The sequence below is a fragment of the Myxocyprinus asiaticus genome, chromosome 17 (assembly GCF_019703515.2).
Source record: "Myxocyprinus asiaticus isolate MX2 ecotype Aquarium Trade chromosome 17, UBuf_Myxa_2, whole genome shotgun sequence".
Classification (NCBI taxonomy): domain Eukaryota; kingdom Metazoa; phylum Chordata; class Actinopteri; order Cypriniformes; family Catostomidae; genus Myxocyprinus; species Myxocyprinus asiaticus.
Genome location: NC_059360.1, coordinates 25342263 through 25363620, shown reverse-complemented (window position 1 = coordinate 25363620; position 21358 = coordinate 25342263). Strand labels below are relative to the sequence as shown.

Genomic DNA, 21358 nt, shown 5'->3' with positions numbered 1-21358 from the left:
CTGGATCTGACGGCGCATTTCAGCGGCTTCTCTCTCCTCTGGACTGGTGCACTGCAGAGAATGCCCCTGGGCGCTTCGGCAGAAATAAGAGTATATTCCTCTAAAAGAGTGGCACACGGAACGTCTTTTTAAAGACGCGTCTTTTTAAAGATGCCTTTCCGATTGTGTGTTATTCCTGGTTGCGCTCATTATCTCTCGCCTTCTGTCTTTCGTGTCTGGGCACTGCTCACGTGGAGACAGCATTCGTGGATGGTCATGTACTCATTGCGAGGACATGTCCATGGCAACGATGCGGTCACGGCTCGCCTTCGTAAGAAAGCAAGCCACCCCAGAGGCTCCCTGCCTCAGTCCTTTTACCCACGGTTATGAGGCCAGCGAGGCTAGCACTGGGGGCGATTTGGGGACCCCAATGGGACCGCCTCCACCGGGTATTCCCCCGCGGACCTCCCATTCTCCAGCACGCTCATCTGCCCCGATCGGGCTTCCGGATGAGTCCACCGGCTCATCGCATGGCGAGTTCGACCTCTTATTCGGAGCCTGCGAAATTGATGAGCTCTCGAGCGCAGCATCTGAGAGCGGGCTCGTCCTGTCAGACGTGGAAGCCTCAGCTGGGCTCCTCCCTTTGGGGATGATTGCCCAGTCACAGGCTGATGCGGAGATGACGACATGCTTTCCCGGGCAGCCGTGAGCGTCGGCTAGATTGGAACCCTCCACTCTTCCCTGAACCCTTGCGGCTCAATGATTGGTTCCTGGGCTCGCAGCGCCGCTCAAAGCCATGCCCCGCCCCTGTTCCTTTCTTCCCAGAAGTGCATGAAGAGCTGACAAGGTCGTGGGAGGCACTTTTTTACTGCCCGGTCCCGATCTTTTCAGCTTCCCCACCCTCACTACCCTCGATGGTGGGGCAGCCAAGGGTTATTCGGCAATCCCCCGGTGGATAAAGGTGCTCGCGGTGCACCTATGCCCTCAGAGCGCTGCCACCTGGCGCGGGTGCCCAAAGCCCCCGTCCAAGGCCTGTAGGTTTACGTCATCACTGACGGCCAAGGCCTACGGTGCCGCTGGACAAGCCGCCTCTGCCCTGCATGCCATGGCTCTCCTGCAAGTCCGCCAAGGTGCTAAAGGAACTGCACGAGGGTAGTTCCGCCCCGGGATTGATGCAGGAACTGCGCTAGGCGACCGACCTCGCTCTGCAAGCGACGGAGTTCATGGCGCGGTCTCTCGGGTGGACGATGTCCACATTAGTGGTCCAGGAGCACCACCTTTGGCTCAACCTGCTCGAGATGGGTGAGGCTGACAAGACATGGTTCCTTGCTGCCCCCATCTCCCAGGCTGGCCTATTCGGCGACACTGTCAAGGACTTTGCCCAGCAGTTCTCGTTGGTGGAGCAGTAGACGGAGGCTATCCAGCATATCCTGCCCCGGCGTGGCTCAAGATCCCGCACTCCATCTGCTCGTCGCCAAGGGCGTCCCCCTGCAGTGACTGCACTGGCTCTGCCGCAGCCCGCCCCTTCGGCCCGGCCCCGGCGTGGAGCCCACCACAGGAAGCAGATGCCACTCGTCTCGCGGCCACCCAGAACCTGTGAAAGGCTTCAAAGCGCCCTTGAGATGGGCGACCCAGGGACGACGAAACCCACTGCTCTGGAGCTGGTAAGCAGACCTCTCCATCTATTTATTACCTTTGCATTTAATTGCACTGCATGCCCAAGTGGCTGCAGTACTCAAGAGTTCAGCAAGAGCGGTTTCCTTGTTCCCTGGGTCACGTATCCGATGTGCACGGCCGTCATCACGACCACCGTCCACCACTCTATTTGGCAGGTTTGGCACTCCAGCGGCGGTCTCCCGCCACTGAGCGCCCAGATGTGGCACAAATCTGCCCCCGATGTGACGAGGACAGGCTGTTCCGGGGGTGGTCACAAGGAGCCAGGTAAGTGCTTCGATGTCCCTAGACTCAGCACGGCTATGACATGGTGTGGCACCTCGAGCTCCACCCTGCCGTGAGGCCCCACCTGCCGGTACGTCCGACAATGTTGTCCCTTTGGTCCCCCTTGCGCGGAACTTGGATGCGTGGCTTGCGCTTTCCAATCCGTCACGATGGCTGGTCCGGACCGTCCGACTTGGCTATGCAATTCAGTTCGCCAGGCGTCCGCCCAGGTTCAGCGGTGTCCACTTCACCTTGGTGAAGGACGAAAACACTGCTACCTTGCGCGCGGAGATCGCTACCCTCCTACGGAAGGGCGCGATAGAACCTGTCCCTCCGGCCGAGATGAAGAAGGGGTTTTACAGCCCCTGCTTCATCGTACCAAAAAAAGGCGGTGGGTTGCGGCCAATCTTGGACCTGCAAGTTCTGAACTGGGCTTTACACAGATTCCCGTTCAAGATGCGGACGCAAAAACGCATTCTGGCGAGCGTCCGGCATCAAGATTGGTTCGCGGCGGTAGACCTGAAGGACGCGTACATCCACGTCTCGATCCTTCCTCGACACAGACCCTTCCTGTGGTTTGCATTCGAGGGTCAGGCATATCAGTACAAGGTCCTCCCTTTCGGCCTGTCCCTGTCTCCTCGCATCTTCACGAAGGTCGCAGAGGCAGCCCTTGCCCCGCTAAGGGAGGTGGGCATTCGCATTCTCAACTATCTCGACAACTGGCTAATCTTAGCTCACTCTCGGGACATGTTGTGTGCACACAGGGACTTGGTGCTCTCACACCTCAGCCGACTAGGACTTCGGGTCAACTGGGAAAAGAGCAAGCTCCTCCTGGTTCAGGGCATCTCTATTCTCGGTTTGGAGTTGGACTCAGTCTCTTTGACAGCGCGCCTCACGAATGAGCGCGCCCAGTCGGTGTTGGCCTGTTTGAAGGCGTTCAAACAGAAAACAGCGGTTCCACTGAAACTTTTTCAGAAGCTCCTGGGGCATATGGCATCCTCAGCGGTGGCCACCCCGCTCGGGTTGATGCATATGAGACCGCTTCAGCACTGGCTTCAGACTCGAGTCCCGAGATGGGCATGGCGCTGCGGGACACATCGTGTGGTCATTACGCCGGTCTGTCACCATATTTTCAGCCCTTGGACCGACCTCTCGTTTCTACGGGCAGGTGTTCCCCTAGAACTGGTCTCCAGACACCTCCAAAATGGGCTGGGGCGCTGTTTGCAATGGGCACGCAGCCGCCGGCTTATGGATGGGCCCGCGACTGCATTGGCACATCAACTGCCTTGAGTTGTTGGCAATTCTGCTCGCCCTGCGGAGGTTTCGGCCGTTGATCCAGGGCAAGCACGTGTTAGTTCAGACAGACAACACAGCAACGGTAGCATATGTCAACCACCAAGGCGGTCTGTGCTCTCGTTGTATGTCACAACTCGCTCACCGTCTCTGCGAGCCACTCACATCCCAGGCAACCTCAACACTACAGCGGACACGCTGTCACGACAGGTTACCCTCAGGGGAGAGTGGAGGCTCCACCCTCAGGTGGTCCAGCTGATTTGGAGTCGATTTGGACAGGCACAGGTGCACCTGTTCGCCTCCCAAGAATCCTCCCCACTGCCCGCTCTGGTACGCCCTGAACGAAGCCCCCATCGGCATAAACGCGCTGGCACAAAGCTGGCCCCCTGGCACAAATACACAGACCCTGTGCAAGGTCAGGGAGGATGAGGAGCATGTCGTCCTGGTAGTGCCCTACTGGCCCACCCAGACATGGTTCTCGGACCTCACGCTCCTCGCGACAGCCCCCCCCCTGGCGAATTCCCCTGAGGAAGGACCTTCTTTTTCAGGGATGGGGCACCATCTGGCACCCGCGACAAGACCTCTGGAATCTCCATGTCTGGCCCCTGGACGGGACGTGGAAGTCATCTGCGGTGGTAGACACGAACATTCAGGCTAGGGCCCCCTCTACGAGGCGCCTGTATGCCTTTTAGTGGCATCTGTACGCTAAGTGGTGTTCTTCCCGACGGGAAGACCCCCAGAGATGCACAGTCGGATCAGTGCTTTCCTTCCTGCAGGAGAGGTTGGAAGGGAGGCTGTCCCCTTCCACCTTGAAGATGTACGTTGCCGCCATAGCAGCACAACACAACGCAGTCGATGGTAAGTCCTTAGGGAAGCATGACCTGATCATCAGGTTCCTAAGAGGTGCCAGGAGGCTGAATCCCCCCAGACCGTGCCTCGTTCCCTCATCGGACCTCTCTGTAGTTCTTCAGGGTCTACAGAGAGCCCCCTTTGAGCCTTTGCAGTCAGCCGAGCTTAAGACACTCACTTGAAGACTGCCCTCCTGACTGCGCTCACTTCCATCAAGAGGGTAGGAGAACTGCAAGCATTCTCTGTCAGCGAAACGTGCCTGGAGTTCGGTCCGGGCTACTCTCATGTGATCCTGAGACCCCAACCGGGCTATGTGCCCAGGGTTCCCACAACCCCTTTTAGGGACCAGGTGGTGAACCTGCAAGTGCTGCCCCAGGAGGAGGCATACCCAGCCCTGTTGCTGCTGTGTCCTGTGCATGCTTTACACATCTATTTGGATCGCACGCAGAGCTTTAGGATCTCTGAGCAGCTCTTTGTCTGCTTTGGTGCACAGCGGAAAGGAAGCGCTGTCTCCAAGCAGAGGATTGCCTACTGGCTCACTGACGCCATAACTATGGCATATCACGCCCAGAACATGCCGCCCCCGGTAGGGCCACGAGCCCATTCTACCAGGGGTGTAGCGGCCTCCTGGGCCCTGGCCAGGGGTGCCTCTCTAACAGACATTTGCAGAGCAGCAGGCTGGGCAACACCCAACACCTTTGCAAGGTTCTACAACCTCCGGGTGGAACCGGTTTCGTCCCAGGTAGTGGCACGCAATACAAGCGGATAAGCCCGGGATAGCCGGCCGGGTGTATCGCTTGCACATAGCGCCTTCCACCTCCTTTTGAGCTGAAGACGTGCGCCATTAATTCCCAGTAGTGTTCACAAACTTTGTTCCCTGGTTGACTTCCTCCAAGCCCTGTGGCAGTCGAGTTTTTGGAGAGACTCGCTGCCGGCCCAGTACACGTGCTATCTATGAGTCCTGTTCTGGGGTAGGTGCTCCGCATGTGGCGGTTCCCTGTAAGGCCAACCCCATGAGATATATATCTTCTGCTAATTTGTTTCCCTGTTGGCAAACTGCGTCTACCTTGGGCAGAGCCCCTCATCCCCAGTCTCCATGTTTGTAGTAACTCCTCCCCCGTTGGGTAGGATCTACCTTGAAGACTCTCCACATGGTTGGAAAGACCATGTGACGTATTTTTCCACTTAAATATCCCCCCCTCTCTTTGGGCGAGGTGTGGTCTCCGCGGTGCCTTCCCTTTGGGAGGGACACCCCCCAACTAGACCTGGCGGCCCAGTCAGATAATCCCCCTTCTTTTTTAGGGAGTGGAAATAAAGAAGGGGAAAAGAGGCCATGACTGGGTTAGCCTGTCTCTATCTTTTGGGCAGTAGACTTGTCCCCAAAGGGCCGTTCGACACTCATAAATATGTTGGGGGAGGTTACGTGTCGACCTGGTGTGCTGGCTATGAGGTACACAGTAGTCTGCCCACCACACACCGCCAGTTCACGTAACACAGTTCAGCCAGTTGTGGCGTTTCGTATAGGGACCCCTAGTGTCACTACATCGACACAACATTGAGTGAGTGACAGATAGGGAATGTCATGGTTACTTGTGTAACCTCCGTTCCCTAATGGATGGAACGAGACATTGTGTCCCTCCTGCCACAACGCTGAACTACCCGCTGAAATGGCCGGACCTTATATCGGCTCCTCAGCATAAAACCTGAATGAGTGGTTGCATACCAGCTCCTTTTATACCTGTATGTCCGGGGGAGTGGCATGCAAATACCACTCGCCAATTTTCATTGGCCTTTTATCAAAGACCAGAGGTGTCTCGGGCTCCCAAGAATGACCCCTATTGTCACTACATCGACACAACATCTCGCTCCCTCCATCAGGGAACGGAGGTTACACAGGTAACCATGACGTTTTCTTAAATGCATGTAAACGAGGTCAAAGTCTTAAAAGAATGAAAGACATATATATGAAATAAAAGATACAGAAGCCCCAGCGAAGTGAAATGATGTCCACACAGCAAACTAACAAGGAACTATGATTCTAACCACAGGTAAAAAGCTGTAGTTCCAACCACACAGTTTTGCGATGCTGTTTGAGAATGTTCTTTGGAACTATGGTTTCAGGAAACACCAAATCATTGAACTATGTATGGAACATGTGACAACAGTTGGCTAACAATGCTTTTGGGAGACGCACACCTGGTCGTTATAGACCTAAACATAAACACTGTCAGATAAAAATGGAGCATCACGGACAATTTACAACCAACAATTCAAAGTGACAGATGATGATTATTTGTAGCAGAATTTGTGCAATCTCTGAGAATGTCATGATAAAAGACCATTGTCACCTCTTGGAGACAGTTACCATTGGGCTTGTTTGGGGCTGACCATTCAAGTTGGATAATGTCATCGCGAAGGCCAACATGGCTCCAGTGTGGAGGAGCTACGCCCCAGGGCACGTCTTCTTTAGTAGTGATCCGGGAAGAGGGACTAAAGCCACGGCCAAAGCTGTTCCAGGCACCAATTCTGTACTCATAACTGGTGTAAGGGTCCACTTCATTGTCTAAAATAAAGAACACATGATAGATAAAGAAATTATACACTAGAGAACACACACATGCTCCAAAACCTAGTGAGCAGCCTTGCTGCCTACATAGGCAGCTACCTTCCAAAGCAGCATCTTAACTGTCATGGCACCTCATAAGTGACTTTGGAGCACTGTACATTAGGCAAAAACTCTTTGCGTCAGACAAATAGCGCTGTGCATGACACTTGACTCACAATGGATTTCAGTAGTGTGATGCTAGCATTTTGCTAAGCTAATGCATTGATAATAAAAATAAAAATACATAGAAATTCATAGCACATACAAATATTGGGTAAATGGGGTTTTCTCTTTTTAAGGCACCAATAATGCCTTAAAATGCTGCCTCCATAGGCACTAGGCTTTAGAAAAGAGCAACACAGTCACACAGAACACACCCATTCCTCTGTGTTCCCCTGAAACCATATTTTTTATGGTACCACAGGTGAGTCTCAAAAGTATCCCAGTCTTCACACTAAAACTAGGTTTAACTTTAAAGAGTAGCCAGGGACCCTGTGTCTTTATTTTAATGCGCTACTTTATCAGAAAAACAGCGGTTTGTTGTAAATGTGTGTGTGGGGAGTCATGGGTGTAAATCTCCCAGATGGGTTTTGTCAGACTAGTGAAGGCACTTCTACGAGTGACAGGATGAAAAATACCCTTGCACTAGAACAGAGGACAAGCCAGAGTCCTACAACAAATTAACAAATCACAATAACTACTGAGCTAACCTATTTATTTACAAAAATTCAACATACATAAAATTTAATTTCATAAAACTACATACAAATTTGTAAAATTCAGAAGTAAAAAGTGAATTTAGATTATTTTTTTTTAAGCCAGGGATTTAATTAATGAGAAGAGTCAGAAGTAATTCATTAATTTACAAAACAGCAAACATAATGAAGTAATATATGGTATTGAATTATTTAAAAGAATGTTCTGGGGATCAATGCAAGGAACAACATCAATGGCATTCTGTTGATTACCAAAGACAATAATTTTGTCTCTCATTTTGTAAAAACAAGCAAATATCACATTAACAGTAATGTACTTACAATGCAAGTCTAATAGGTTAGGCACTGCACTGAAATATCTGACAAATTACACACTATATTATGACAAAATTTTCATTTTAGGGTGAACTATCCCTTTAGTCTTGTGGCTACACTTTCGGGTAGAATGTTAGCAGAATGTTAGTCACCATTTACTTTCATAGAACGGAAAAAAAAAAGAAAATGCAATGTAAGTGAATGGTGACTCAGCCTAACATTCTGCCAAACTTCTTTTTGTGTTCCACAGAAGAAAGTAATAAATATGAGGTTGGAACTGTATGAGGGTAATTAAATGATGACAGAACTTTCAATATTGGGTGAACTATTATTTTAAACATTACACAAGTTCACTTAATGTTTGAGTGATAAAATCACTTAACTTTTTTGTGCAAAGTTATATCAAATTAAATTTTACAGTCAGTAAACACTGTAACTTTGACATGATTTACATATGGATACCAGAAAGGAACTGTTTCCTTGGAGAAAACTCCACCCACAGGAATTACTCCGTAAACACATAACTAGAAGTTCATTCGCCTTGAACAGTAGTCCCACCGCTAAAAGGGTGATTTAGACAATTTTGCAGAACAAACAGCACATTTTGGAGCTAGAGAATTAAAATAAAATTTAACAAAACTAAAAGCTGCACATTTCTCCTTTAAAACCCTTTGCCTTCCATTGTAAGTGCATTACTATAGACATGATTTTTAGCTTCTTTTTTTTTATTATTATGTTCTGCTTAAATAGACAGCATTTGGAGTTTAACTTTTATTGAAAGCTTAAAATTCCTTTAAAATAATAAAAAAAAGAGATATAAATAAAAGGGTGTTTGCAACACAAACTGTTTGTGTGGCTGGCAAGCTAGTGTTTGTGCAGCATTTGCCCGAGATCACTCGGTGTCATCTTTCTCCAGGGTTCGGGTATGGGGGCGTGAGAAACATCTGGAGGAGTACAGGGCCACGACAGGTTTATACGCTCCTACACAGATGGTGGCACAGTGCTGACTAGAATCACCAGCCAGCCCCCTCTACTTCTGCATTAGTCTTGATTAAACAGACGTTACTAACCAAATAAATAACACCTCAGATGAGGTTGAGCCATACGACAGGCCAGCGATCCTCTTAAATAGATAAATAAGGGTGCGAGTCAGCGATCCTCTTAAAAAGATAAATAAGGGTGCGAGTCAAGGGGCTACTCTAAACGCCAATCTTAAAGTTTTAATGATAAGTTCGAAATGGGGGGTGAGAATTATGACTCGTGACAATTAATACACACTAAAGCATCTGCTCTTGTAAAAACATGAAATGTGCAGATGTTTACAGTGTGGGGAACATTTCTGAAATGACTGACACTTTCCTTTTTGGTGTAAACAGAGCCATTCAGTTTGATGTCTTTACATAAAAGCACAAGTTTCACATATTTCACATAAATTCATATAATTAAGGGACATACACATACACATATGCACATACATTTGTAATTCCAGTTTTACTGAATTTTTTTGTAATGTTTATTTTATTACAATAACTACAGTGGCCCCAAAAATTATTTGGACTCTTAAGCCACATTTCACTTAAAAATGTATACATGTTATTACATTAGAATGAAAACAATGTAACAAAGAACAAAATATTAAACAAAGTAGCATCTGCAAACAAATGATGCTAGAGCTTTTTTCAGAACTAACTTTTTGTCAGTTTTACATTTATATTTAATCAGCTGGTCTCAGAGTAACTTTTAGTGGATGTGTGAAGCAGAGTGTGTGGTAACAATTTCCCCTCCACGCTCAAAGCATTCTATAATCACTCCACTCCAGCTCCACTCCGGGTTGTCCATTTACCGCTCCCTGCTCCCTCCCCGCTCACTGATATGAAAAACCCTGTTCCATGTTTGCTCCATGGCAAAATTGAACCTGACTACAGCTCCACTATAAAGTTATTTCGGTAACACTTTACAATAAGGTGCCATTTGTTCACATTAGTTAACATGAAATAACAATGAACAATACTTTTTAAGCATTTATTAAACTTATTTAATGTTAATTTCAACATACAGTAATACATTTTTTCAAAAGTTGTATTTGTTAACATTAGTTCTGTTTCATTCCTCCTGACCGCCAGAGGCAGTGCTAAGTACTAGTGGATAATTGCAGCACCAGCCAGATAAGTAGAGAAAATATAACAACAAAGTCACGTCGTGACGCAGACCGAACTGCAAGGATATAAACTGCAGCAGCTCGGTGCCCAGCCTCTTTCACTTTCTCGCTATATGATAGGTCATTGTCTTCTCCACGCTGTCCAGTGCAGCTTAACTGAGTAGCGAGGATTCGCCCTCTCAGGCTGTGACAGCGCGCTCTACACCATTATCTGGATGGATTTTTCATCTTTCAACATATGTGAGTGTATATTATTTTATATTGATTGTTAGTCTTGGCGATACCCTGTGCTTCACGGTACTCTCCGGTGGCTGGTGTCTGACCGCACTTAGGTAACGGTTTCCCGAAAGCCTACAATTATTTTTTTTTATTTATCTTCTGTTACATAATTACTATCGTACAGAGCTTTATCGCGGTGCCACGCTGTGCTATCCGACAGCCAGTTGATTCGTTCATGTGTTGTTCTGGGTGTTTTTTGTCATGATTCAACTACATTCGGTTCTATCGAAGATTATATTTGACAGCTCAATTCCCCGGGCAAGCTTATTATCGGCTGTTTTGATTCCCTACGGTCCTAACCGAGGGTGTGTATTATTTGGCTGAATCATGGCTCACGGCTCCCTTGTCATCGGCTTTCCACCAAGTTGTTAACTGTGTCTGAATCCGCTTCTCCCCGATGATGGACATGATTGCTGCCCATCGTGTTTAGGAATTCAGCATTTAAGAGAGGCTTTGACGGATCCGTGTTTGCACTGTAGTATGCTGCCGATGTCAGAGAGGACAATCTCGCTGAGCTGGATCCTTGTTCAACTGTTAGCCTCACACAACATGATTCAGTCCCACAGCATGCTCAAAAGTGGCATACATCGCAGCGGCTGGCGGTCCGCCAGCGAAAAAGAAACCTGTGAAAATTCTGAACATTTGCTGTCTAAGACTGTCGCTAATCTCTCATCAGAAATGCTCGAGCGGGGGTTCTGTTCATTCTTCGGGGATGGGCCCATCCTCTTCGGATGACACTTTGTCAGTACTACAGATGGCGGTGGCACGTTTAGGCCTGGACAAAACACCTATTCAGACCAATGTGTGTTTCAGACAATCCTCAGATAAAAACGTGTTTACCATGCCACCGTGTAAGGACTTCGTGTCAGAGTTTTTGAATGCTCTTACAGGTTACAATGTTCCTAGAAGGAGATTGAAGACGGCCTGTACCCTAGCTTCAATGGCTGAGGCCAATTCCATAGTGGTGGGGCGGGCTCCAGAGATTGAACAGCCGGTGGCAGCCTTGGTGGTATCACCCAATGAAGCATAACGAGGCAATGAACGCTGTCCAAGCGCACTACTGATGCTAAAGGGATCGGGGGCAACATGGAATCATAGTGGGAATTGGTGGTCGTTGGATGCCAACAGAGGCATTGGAGCATATCAACATTCTCGAACTGAAGGCAGTGTATCTAGCACTACAAAATTTCTTATCAGTCCTTGTAGACTGACATGTGCTTGTCCGATCTGACAATACATTGACGGTTTTTCATCTGAATCATCAGGGCGGCACCAGGTCTCTCGAGTCTTTACTGCTAACTCTCAGGATCCTCATATGGTCTCAGTACCGACTGGCGTCACTGAGAGCAGTTCATCTCCCAGGATCGAATAATCAGGTGGTGAATGCTCTATCCAGGGATCTGCTGCAAAGGGGGGAATGGAGGCTTCACCCAGATGTTGTGCAGTTGATCTGGCAGCGGTTTGGCGAGGCAGAGGTGGCTCTGTTTGCATCAGAAAAGGGTACTTCTAGTGGCACCTCGATGGCCGGCCAGGCCATTGTTACCTCTACTTCTGAGTCTGCTAGAGGGTGAACCGTGGCAGTTTCCCACCAGGAAGGATCAGATGAACGGGTGTGTTTGGAACCCAGATCCGGTTTGCTTCAGCTTTGGGTTTGGCCACTGGGCCCAATCCAGTACTAGCAGATTGTGAGCCGGCAGTAGTCCATACCATTGATAATGCCAGAGCTACTTCAATGTGACGGTTTTATGCTGCTCGTTGGAGAATATTCTCTTCATGGTATGGGGATCAGGGAATTGATCCTGTCCACTGTACTGTGCCAAAGGTCTTGAGCTTCTTGAAACATCTATTGGATGACAACAAAGCTGCTTCTACTTTAAAGGTGTATGTCGCTGCCATATCTGCACATCATGCCCCAGTTGGTGGTTCCTCTTTTGGCTCCAATTTTCCAAAAAACCACTCCTTGTTCCAGGCAAAATCATGCCGCTCCGCTTCCACTCCACTTCGCTAACATACTATGGTGTAAAGTCAGTTCCTCTCAAGATCAAACAGATGTCTTAGCAGAATAACCACAAGTGTAGTTCATCACATTAATTATTGACAACCATAAAGCTTCCAAATACTTTTGGTTTTTATTTTAAACAGTATATCTATTTTTCTTTTTTATATATATCATTTTAAACCTAAGAAACTTCTTTTTAAAATTGTTTTGCTTTTAAAGTGAGCTTGTGCTATCTTTCTGTAAAATAAATGACACTTAATTCGAAATTTTGTTATCTAATGCAATGATATTCATACATTTTAAGTGTGGCTTAGGTATCCAAATACTTTTTGGGGCCAATGCACATACAATAAGTGTGCAGAAGTAAAACACTATTCTTTCTGACATAATACAAGCCGTTGACTAGTGTACCTGTGAAACTGTATCTGTTGGCCTCTCCGCTGTAGACCAGCTCCTCTGAGGATGGGCAGAGCTGGCTATGGGCGGCTGCAGAGGGTGCTGTTGTTTGGGTGTAGCCATCTTTGGCAGTGGCAGAGGAAGACGAAACGTGTTTGGAGACCGTCTCGCCTGGTACCCATGTACAGACAGACTGCGCCGGGCTAAAATCACACAACCCACAATACGCTCCCACGGCCGCAGACACAGGACACACCGTACTGGGGCGGCATTTCTCCTAAATGAAACAAACATGCACAAACAGGCTCTCATTAGTGACAACCGTCATCAGACGGCAGTCAGTGGTATGTATGGAGTCCTCTGTCTCAATAAATAGCACGGATGCCCCTTAATGACATAATTACAAGTTAATGACCACCATCCCAGCTTTCTTGTCTTGGTTTCTTTATTTTGCTCACAAGCTCAAGCTGGGTGCGCGATGAGCTTGCGTTACAGCGAACAAATCTGATTAATGAAGTGTGACTGTGAGTCTGTGCTTCCTGAGGAGAAGAGCAGATACATCACTGCTCTGTGCCTCATATTTCCAACCTCCACTTTACACCATGGCAGCTTTTGTTTTTAACTCAACTACTTAAATTAAACACCCTTGATCCATAAAATGTGTAAAAACAAAAGTGCATAAGAGCAAATTCCAATCCATGGATTATGGTTAGTTCACATATAACATGTCCATGAACTTCAGAATCAAGATTTTAGGTTAAAATTTATATTTATGTAAAAGGAAAGTGTATATCTGTGACTGTTTCTTTTAAAGATGAAGTGCGTCATTTTTTTGCCACTAGCATCACCAAATGGAATTGCAAAAATAATCTTTGTTTGCTAACAGATTCCAGATTTATTCAAACTGCAAATACTTTACTTACAGTACAGTTGTATAGTTGAATATATACTGTATATATTAAGCTTGTAAACGAGAAAATAATTAAACATAGAACATTTTTTAAACCTTTAAAGATGCGCTCAGTAATTTTTTTGTTTATGTAGGGCTGACTGATATGGCAGGCATCTTGGCTTTATACTGGGTGCAGCATCAAGCAAAACCAATACCATTATCACCAGGTTTTTTTTTTTCATCAGTTTTAATTACAATTTGATTCACACTTGTTAATTTTGAATGACCCTGATGTGTCACAAATGAATTTTTGGAAAGTACAAATATTCCATGTAGTCTCTCAATAAAAGTTAGGTCATAAAAACTATGTACGTATAATGATTATGGAATTTTGTTTAAAATAGTTTTAGATTGATTATAGCATGTCACAGCAGGACATTGCTGAAACTGCAATATATATTTAAATATATATTTTTTTGTTTCAAATTTTGGCAAAGAATCATCTTATTCTGACTTTGAGAAACAGGCATGATACTACAGAACAGCTTGAGGCCAAAGGCTCCACTAAGACTCCATCTTCAAGACCTATTGCTGAACTAACATACAGTGAATACGTCACTCTGAGTGAAAGTGTTAATTACCGGAATGAGGATGCTGGCCGGGGCTCTGTCAGCACACACAGATGTGAGGGGATTGAAGCCCACTCCATTACAACACTCCTCCTCCAGCTGAATCAATTCTGACCAGCAGCACTTCAGTGACGCCGTCCTGTTCTCCATCACGTGGACTTTAGGCTCCCCGCTGGGACCTGCACAGCACCAGGAAGTGAACGTGTTGATGTAGTGCTCTCCACAGCAGCTGAAACCTACACATGAAACATACATTTAAGCACAGATGTTAGTATCTGAAACACAAGGTGTTACAAATATTTACTATCTGTTTGGTTTACCTGATCAACAGAAAAAAAAATATCTTGTGCAGGATATGATAATCTGATTAGATTTCTTGCATGGCACTAGCTGCTTCTGGAAACAGTCACTTTTACATCTATCTGTGCATTTAGCTATATTATGAATTGTTGCTACTAAGAAAAGCGAGATTGGACCTGTGTTGATCCAGCATGGTTGGCATAATCAAACTTAAATTCCCACTTAAATGGTATATTGAGATGGTATTGTGTTCATGGATTATTTAATCAAAATCAAGATTATGTAAAATTTTATAGAAATGTATAAGGAATAGTGTATACTGTATCTTAGGTCCTGTAACTTGTCACCATTTCTATCACTGTGTTTAATAACCTTTTTGCCTCAACTAGTTCATTTTAAATGGTCCTGCAGTATGACAAATGCATTTTTCCATGTTTTTTCAATTTTATCCGAAAACTACTACTAATTTTAATGGATATGAACATCAGCACATTTCCTGACAATAACCCGATAAATCAATATAAGTGCATTATGAACAAAAATGATCATTCTCTTAGAAACTGAACAGGAATATCTGTCCATAAGAGAAAGGTCCCTTTGTCATATTTGCAACACAGCTCACTGAGCATTGAACATTGGAGAGATGCACGTGGAGCTGACATGTAAAAGATGCAGCCGGCCGTGCTGCATGAGCAATCAGCTTTACCTGGCGACGTGGCCACTGTCTCCTCCCATCAGCTATCAGCACTCAGCACCCACATCTACATCCTCTCCTATTACCTCTAAAAGCATCACCACGTTCTCAGAGGCCTGACTCAACATACACTCACCGTCCCTGCACACACAGCTACGTTTGAGGGGGGTGAAACATGCCTTATGCATTTACATTGATGAGTCCCTTACATATCACAAGGACCCCTTATGTTTCATTTACATTTATATGTAAACCATGAAATTGGTTCCCTTTTCTTTTTCAAGATTTCATGTTAATATGTATTTAATGTATTAGGGAAAGGATGGATCAAGTTATTCTTAAAAATAAACAATGTCTTTTTGGACTCTCAAAAATCGAGATTTTTACATGATTGTTTTTATGTGAATAAAGAAAGGTACATTTCTAGTTTCAACAGAATTTTGTTTTTCAGACCTTTGTTTTGTTGGACAAGAAAAACTACCTTCAAACCATGTTACCCACATTTGGTTTTCAACTATTAAAAATGTGTCAAATGTAACAATTTATGATGGAGAAACATTGAGAGCCCTATTTCTCTGTGATTTAACTATATAGGGCCTTAAATATGAATATACACAACTAATATTTGTTCTGAAATTTAAGATATCTTTAATACTTCAGGAGTTATATGCACTTCAATAAAAAAAGAAAAAAAAAGAAAAAAAAGTTTGTTTTATTTTCTTCACATTTGTGGGCTCACGTCAGTGGAATATGATGCAAAAAGGGGTGCTGAAGTCAACATATTTAAGCAATACACCTACCTATCTCTGTGTAAAATAAAATAATGATGCAGCGACCTTTCTAAGCTTATTTTTATGACCAGTAGTTTTGCTCCAAATCATAGGTGAAAATGGTCATTTTGACATCCCCTACAATTCATTATATAATATTGATCAACAGAATCATTTAGTATTTTGGTTTTCATCATCATTTATGTTTATTTTTCTTCAGAAAAGCATTAACAAAATAAAAGTTTCTGAAAATTGGCTGATTTGACATGGAATAACCCCAAAGAATTAGCAAAATGCTGCAAGAGTATAGCATGTCAAGCAGCAGCAAATGTCTTGCCACAACTGTCAACAACCCACATATCTCAAAACTAAATTTAAAATAACAACTAAAGTATTTCACTTTAAGACATGGAGTATAGCATGTCACAGTCTTATGTATTACTCCGTATTATTTACATTTATACAGTATGTAAATCATAAAATTATTTGCCATTTCTTTGGCATATACCACATATTGGAATTAGTGATTAAAGATTTTCTTTTACATTTAATCATTTAGCAGACACTTTTATCCAAAGTGACTAATCAAGCAGGTGAAACAGTTTCAACAGTTTTTTTTAATTCTGTGTTTGAATTATGAATGATTGGCATTACGGAGAAAAAGCTGAAATCTTTTCCAAAAAGAGGTTTAATATTCCTCTAACAGGAAGTGACTCCTGGTTTATTTCCTTGGGTAAACCATCACTACTATAATTACCATCAACCCCCAGTATGATAAATTGCTAATTGTTTAATACCCTAATCAGCGTTCATTCTTTGCACAGATAAACTGTGACAGCGCCATTAATTTAAATAGTAATTTCACTTAACGGCCAAAACGGCACAGCAGATTTTTATGCAACATTTTTCAGGGGCTGCATCCATCATGGCTCAACAGTAACATAAAGATGTCTGACATGCTCTAACTTACTTAGGGACAGCAGATGTTGCTGTGCTGTATTTGGTGGCAATTCCCAGGGTGCATTACTTCAGCTCCAATGACTTGCAAATAAACAGCTCAACAATTTTTCCAAAATAGCTCTGCCATCCCGCCCCATCCCATCCTTGTGCAGCTGCATTTTTCATGATATTTTATTTAAAGAGGAGTGAACTTTGACATGGTGACCCTTTGGCTGGGGATGTCCCTCTATCTGTTCTCGACAACTGACCTTGGCCCTGTCAGCTAAAACCATGCATTCTCACTTTCTTGCCACCTTTGTCACGCTATGAAAAAGAACAGGGGAAAAGCCATAGCCTAAATCTAAATCTGTTGTAGGCTCGGTCTAGAAACACAAGCACCCTTTTAGTTTGCACTTTGTTTATTCAAGCTGGCTGATTGATGCAAAATGATTTATCTAATCTACAGATTTATGATGGATTTGCATACATTCATTAGAGTGTGAGAGAATGCGGGCAAGCATAAGGTGCTTAGGCTGTGTGAATTAAGGTTCATTCACTTAATGATAAGTAAATATTTAGCATGCAATGAGCAACTGATAAAAATGTGTGCCGTGGCTTATGCGAGCCTTTGGGTAGTAAAACTGAAACTAAGAACAAACGAAAGCACTTTTTCAGAAACAAAAATCGCTGAATACATTAGCGCACACAGCCAGACACATTTTCAAAGTCATGATCAGAGAGCGAAAAGACTTTACAACCACTGGAGCCACAGAACAAGGGAAACCTGACAAAGATATCACATGACTGGTTTTTAAAAAAAACATTGCTCCCTGGCTGTTTTATTCATTTATTTATTCCAGGTGTTCCTGAGGGAGAGGTGAAAGGACAGCACATTAAATTGACTTTCCTCCCTTGCATACATCTATGGTAATGTGCGTTTCATCCATTGGCTGCTGTTGCATGTGATAGAAGGTAGCAATAATGTTTTCACTGCGCTTTGGGGAATCTAAAAGGAGCAACAAAAGGGACAGATGCAAGTTTGAACATAAAAATGTAAATGCAAAGGACTAAAAACAGAGCAAATCATATTTTTGAAAATCATTGCTTTGGTCAAGGTTTCTTTTGGGGAACTCACCCAAACCCTAATCCAAAACCTAACTGCAATAATAGGAGATTGTAATACATGACAAATATCTGAACACGTTAACATTAGTTCATGCATTAGATAACATGAAGTAACAATAACTAATACATTTTTACAGCATTTATTAATCTTGGTTTATGTTGGGGGCCTGGGTAGCTCAGCAAGCAAAGACGCTGACTACCACACCTGAAATCGCGAGTTTGAATCCAGGGAACGCTGAGTGACTCCAGCCAGGCTTCCAAAGCAACCAATTGGCCTGGTTGCCAGGGTGGGTAGTCACATGGGTTACCTTCCTCGTGGTCGCTATAAGGTGGTTCTCGCTCTCAGTGGGGCTCATTTGGTAAGTTTTTCAACATCAAGATTTTCACTGAATAATGACTCATATTTCGAGTTGACCCCCACCGAAACTTATCGAAGTTTTGAAAAATGATGAATGAGTTGCATGGGCTGAAGCTTAAAAGCAGAGTCACTATTAGGGGTGGGTAAAAATATAGATTTCCCGATGAATTGCGATCTTTGTTTGAATGATCTCGTTATCGATTCTTAAATCTCAAGATCGATCTTTTACTCTATGCGCAACCCTCTACGACAATGAGAGGAAATCGCTCGCATTAGCAAACAAATTTTGTGCTACGCAACTAAAATGTATACTGGCAACTGGCTGGTAAATGTTTAGATTTCACTCACCAGTAATTGTGTAGTATAGTGGTGGAGTATTCAGCAGCGAGATCCTTTCGCTGCGTGTTGAGAGTAAAAGTTGTTCCGTGTAATGTGTGTCCAAAGACGAGATTCATGCAACCCATATGTCATTAAATAATGTCTCTTTTAATATCCTTTCTGTTCTCTATAGTCAATTGTTGATCAAAAAGTTTTTTATTTAAATTTTTATTCTAATCACACATAGGGACAGATGAGATAAAGCTATTTATTTTACTTTTTAAGAGTGTCTCTTGTTAATGTGCGCTCATTTACAGATGCTGTTTATAGAAATGTTGTCTTTCTTAAAGAGACCAGTTTTAAACACGTGTTCAACAAATCAATGTAAATACCTTTAAATAGTACAAATTATGTAATTAAACAATAAACATGTAACAAAAATAATATATGCAATATGTACATGGATTTGTTCATTTTTAAAAAGTGACCAAAATTATGAAAATCTAATAAAATATAATTATTAAAAAGTTAGAAGATCCCCTGGATAATTAACAGCATTAGCTGGTAAAGAAGTTCTTTCATATGTAAGCAAAAGGGACTTTATACCCATATGAATCGATATCGAATCGAAATCGAATCGAATTGAGAGCTTGTGAATCGGAAATCTAATCGAATAGGGAAATCTGTATGAATACCCAGCCCTAGTCACTATCCAATGACATTATCTAGAAAAGAGGGACTAGTACATTCTTCAAAATTTTTAGTTTCGTGTTCCCCAGAATTATTCCTTTTTGAACTATTACTTGAACTATTCTTTTTTTTTTTTTAAAGGAACAGAGGAAACTTCTATACAAAACTACTGAAAACTGAAACATCAGAAATCACCATCAGTGGTCAAGCACCACTGTGTCCATGACAAACGTGTGCTGGTTCAAACACCTGCGAGATTAAAAGCTTTGGCATTAGTCTAAAATGGTACTATGCAATTAGAAGATGAGCCATGCAAAATGCATTATTGCTCAAGGATATTAGCTGTGATTACTGTAACTTAGAAAAGCTATCATTGTAACTATGTTGAAATGAAATGGTCTTAATCTATAAAATCCCCACTCCGTCTCAGCAAATAAAGATCCAGGCGAAAAAATCCCCACTCTAGCATTTGTGTCTCGTTATTTGCAAGACAGTTTGGCAGAACAATATGAGGACATATGAGACATGATGAAGTGTTCAAGCAGTAACAAATACAATGGCTCATCTCTGACACTGACACATTCAGCAACCAGGATCATCTCCACTGGCAAATGGTCATTGTGTCCTTGAGAACATATTTAATTATTGCACTTTTTTTGACATCGTCACAGCCATTTCCACACCCACACTATGATCCCTCTCTCTCACACACAGCTCTAAAGCTTTTAACACTTAAATGGTGTAAAATATTCAGATTTAACCTTGACTGTGATACAGAGACTGTGCTTTTAAGAAGAGCTCTGTACATAAGCAGATATTAACAGAGCTCTCCATATGACATTGAGCCTCCAAATGCGAAAAAGACCCTTTAATCCCAATATAAGATTTAAACAGGACAGCAGGACATTCACTGTAATACCAGGTATTACTCAAGGCTATTGTCTAAACTGTTTGTCAGAGTGGTCCTAGCCTTTCATGTCTCAACTGTAAAAATCCAGAGGACTGGGTTGGAATTTGACAATTTAAAGGAACAATTTGAAGAACTATTAAGTGACACTTCAAAGTTCCCCTTCCCCCACATTTAAGTAACTAGTGTGGAATAGGGCTGGATGATATATTGAATCTTCACTATAGATTTGCAATAATTGTGCAGGCAATATAAAATTAAGCAACATTGTAAATATGACAATGATTATAATGCACTTTTATTTGGCCTTTAATGTTTCCTAAAGAATGTTTGGTAACACTTTACAATAAGGTTCCATTCGTTAACATTAGTTAATGCATTAAGTATCATGAACTAACAATGAACAATATATTTTTACAGCATTTATTAATCTTTGTTAATGTTAGTTAATAAAAATACAAATCTTAACTGTTAGTTCATTTTAGTTCATAGTGCATTAACTAATGTTAACACATACAACTTTTGATTTTAAAAATATATTACTATATGTTGAAATTAACATTAACCAAGATTAACAAATGCTGTAAGAGTATTGTTTATTGTTAGTTCATGTTAACTAATATTGTTAACTAATGCTAACAAATGAAACATTTTTGTATAGTGTTACAGCCTGTTTCAATAGTGTCTATGATTTAAACTTCAGTAGCGCAACAGTGTTAGAGTTGGTACGTTTTTATTAAGATTTAAGATTTATTCTTGTGAATCAGTTCAAACTGCCCGTTTCAATTAAACAATTCAAAACAATTAAATTATTCAACGATTGATTGATTCACTGATTCAAGTGTTCACAAGTTGAATTTTTTATATATTAAAATGTTTTACTGAAAATATATATTGATAAAAATGGGTGTTTATTAAATAAAAATGCACCTTAAAATACATAAATTCTGTAATATCTACTCCAACTTTTTGTTCCTGACATTGAGTAACTTACAGAAACAATGTGTTCGCTACAAAATAATTTGAACTGAGAAAAATAAATCTAAACTGTTTATTGTCAATTTGGAATGCTGTTATCATTCATCAAATACCAAAATAGTGACTTTGTAGGGAACATAATGCTGCTCTAAACTGATTTATTATCTGATTTATTGATCCATCGATTGTTGCTTTAGTGATTCCAACAAAGGTGACATTGTTTATTTTCGG

The 21358-nt window shown here is 43.0% G+C and overlaps 1 protein-coding gene across 1 annotated transcript in view; it reads right to left on the bottom strand.

The window, feature by feature from the left end:
* The window catches only part of ush2a (Usher syndrome 2A (autosomal recessive, mild)), a 344744-nt gene that overhangs the window by 62589 nt on the left and 260797 nt on the right, over positions 1-21358 (bottom strand). Inside the window, exons 50-52 of the mRNA XM_051723371.1 lie at positions 14061-14284; positions 12543-12804; positions 6425-6622 (exon numbers count right to left, since the gene is read on the bottom strand). Of these exons, the coding sequence (XP_051579331.1) occupies positions 6425-6622; positions 12543-12804; positions 14061-14284 (684 nt within the window). The remainder of the gene's footprint in view (positions 1-6424; positions 6623-12542; positions 12805-14060; positions 14285-21358) is intronic.